This window comes from Galeopterus variegatus, unplaced genomic scaffold, assembly GCF_000696425.1.
Source record: "Galeopterus variegatus unplaced genomic scaffold, G_variegatus-3.0.2 Scaffold6354, whole genome shotgun sequence".
Taxonomy (NCBI): Eukaryota; Metazoa; Chordata; class Mammalia; order Dermoptera; family Cynocephalidae; genus Galeopterus; species Galeopterus variegatus.
Window position 1 is genome coordinate 13,866 of NW_007732465.1, and position 3,107 is coordinate 16,972.

General features: G+C 31.9%; 1 protein-coding gene across 1 annotated transcript in view; it reads right to left on the reverse strand.

Annotated features, from left to right (window-relative positions):
• The window catches only part of SLC17A6 (solute carrier family 17 (vesicular glutamate transporter), member 6), a gene marked incomplete at its 3' end in the record, with an annotated part of 47,287 nt that overhangs the window by 13,636 nt on the left and 30,544 nt on the right, over window positions 1–3,107 (reverse strand). Inside the window, exon 7 of the mRNA XM_008590768.1 lies at window positions 1,867–1,877. Within this exon, the coding sequence (XP_008588990.1) occupies window positions 1,867–1,877 (11 nt within the window). The remainder of the gene's footprint in view (window positions 1–1,866; window positions 1,878–3,107) is intronic.

Consider the following 3,107-nt stretch of genomic DNA (forward strand, 5'->3'; position numbering starts at 1 on the left):
GGATTCCATATTTATATAAAATTAATTCCAAAAGCATTGATGCTAGTTTTTAAGATTTTTTTCCTTTTTTGTTTTGTTTTGCAGTAATAGATCATGGCTCAGCTAAAACTCACTGCCACATTAGTGGTCTTGTGATATTTAAAATATTTTATTTAAAATGTTGAAAATTCAATGTAAATTTAAGAAAAATTGAGTACAGTATTCTAGACCCTACCTGAAGTCTTTTCATCACCAGTCTATAAATTCTGTGGATGTCTAATGGATATCATTATAAATTTGGCACTGGAGTGCAAGGTTCTGTAAAACTCAAGTGATAAAGAGCTGGGGTAAAGTATTTGGTGCCCTGGCACATTCTGGGCACATCATAACTAGTTACTTATTATATTCAAGGCACTCAAAATTAGCAACCAAAATATGAATGGCTTTACTTATGACACCCTTAAAAAATTAAACCTAGTGAACTTAAAGATTCTGTATATGCCCAAATACAAAGTAAGTATTCTCCCCCAAGACTAATATTTTTACCTTAAATGTCTCTCATATTCCTACACCTTTTCTCAATTACTTTATTTTGAACATGAAAAATCATTTGGTGAAGGAACAATAACCTAACATAACTTTGTTTAATGCTAGCTTGGGATGTTTGATCTGAATAAATTACTAAAAGAGGAGGCAAACATCTTTCACAGAGATTTAGTAATTCTTCCTGAATATAAAGCTTCATAACTGCTTATATTGATTGGGGTTGTAATTAAACCTCTTAAAGATCACTTTAAGTGCAATATAATAGGAAGTTACATTGTGGGAATCACAAATAAGAAACAAAACAAAATCAAAAACCTTCCCTAATAATAATGTAATGAGTACTATGGCTTTGGGTAAAAATTCTAGTGGCAGCAGCATACATGGGTTCAAAAAATACAGTTAAAAAAATCAATATGTTCTAATAAAATAATGCCAGATGAATATATCTATTTCACAGATAATAAAAATGGCCAAAGACAGGAATGTCTGATTATAGTATTATGCACACACACACACACACACACACACACACACACACACACACACACACATATACGTATACATGTATATGTGATTAGAAGTAAAGAACTATTTTCTGCTGGGCAAGTGTTTATCTATACTAGGCTAATCTCTCTTAAGAACATTATTCTTCATGTGGTAAAGCACTTCATCAAATGTTAGCGAAAAGTATCTATGTTTTTACCTTGAAAAATTGTTAGAGGCTAAAAGGGGGCTTATGGTATTCTGATAACATTCTCTTAATAAAACCATGTGTTTTATTGCAACACGTGATCCTTAATTGGAGCTATACTCAAATAGCTACAAAAGACATATGAATGTAGATTAGGTATTAGAATATGGACTGGGTATTAAGATGATCTATGTAACTGAATATGATCTACATATCTAGAAGATTTTAGGGAATTATTTTTAATTGTGTTAGGTGCGATAGTAGTACTGAGATTGTGCAGGAGAATATTATTTTTCTAGAGATGCATGTTAAGTATTTATGAATAAAGTGTTTTGGTGTTTCATTTACTTTGAAATGGTTCAGTAAAACAAAAGTAAAATAAATGTGATAAGATGTTAGCAATTGTTCTACTTATTTGGTGGGTAATTGGCTATTGCTATTACTATTCTTTTCTACTTTGCTGTATATTGAATTTGTTCACGATAAAAAGTTCAATATAACTAAGATACAAGGTCTATTCACATTTGATTCTATGTTTACATTTACTTTGAAGCTACAGAAATGTACAAAACATAAATAAGAAGTAAAATTTTGTTTAGAAAGGTGGTAGGATACAGGGAGTTGGAGATTATGCTGTTTTATCAACCTACCTGCTGTATTGCTGGGGGTCATTTCCAGGAATTAGTTTTCACTTTGACTAAATTTCTGATTATTTTTTAACACATATGTCTGATCTAGACATACAACCTCTCAAGAACTGGTAAATGAAAGACATGTAATGAACTAACAAGGATATAAGCTGATCAGATTGTTTTTTGGCTAGAAATTGAGACTGAATTCAGAACTCACCATAGACCACCCTGTATTTAGCTTAGGTGGGAACCAGAACACACTGTCAATCCCCCAGCCCATCCCCCACATCACCTCTCGTTTCTTCNGGTGGGAACCAGAACACACTGTCAATCCCCCAGCCCATCCCCCACATCACCTCTCGTTTCTTCAATAGTCTCTATAAGACATTATTAGTCCATGTAAAGAAGGAAACAAAGTTCTAATGCCAATCTATATAGCTCACGAAAAAACTACAGTCTAAAGATTTTTTTTAAAACCACTGAAGTTTCACTTCTAAATGATATCCAATATGGGATTTTTTTTATTTACTAAAGGTCAAGATGTGCTCCGCAACAATGGGTGACAGACCTTTTTAGCTAGAAGGAGATGTCAAAGAGAGGAATTCTGTAACAAATGAAGTAGAGAGTCAGAGCTGGAATTATACAGACATAGAATGGGGAGAGGGAGCATTTGTTTTTTTAAAGTAGATGCCTACTGTGGAACCAGTGCATGACACCTTCCAACTGTCAGCATAAAGAAAGTAAGTAACTAATTTGGTTGCTGAATTACTGACCCCGTCTAAATACACTACTGTTGCTGACCAGTTTTTAAAAAAATATCAGATGGCTATTTATTAATTACTATGTATATTAATGTCATATGAATCAAAACATTTGTAGCATTGAAACAGAACTGCATTTTCTCTCTATGTAGGCAAATCCTGTTTATGAAACCAAAGCATGAGAAGAAAGCTTTGCAACATCGTCTTTATAATACTTGACATTCATGGTAATAATCCTGAAAGATAATAACATTTTATCAATAAGAAGATTAAATAATTTTAAGAATATTTTTCATGCCTAATATTGGCATTCTAATGCTTTGGTACTCCTAAGCCACATTATAACATAAATACATATGTGTAAAACATATATTTAAAATAATCAATCAATAAAAAAATAGCACTTTTCATAACTGATTTGGAATTTCCTATTATTTAAAATTAACAAATGCTGGTTGAATTTGTTTAACTTTTTTTTAAAACTTGGTTAGGTTTAAA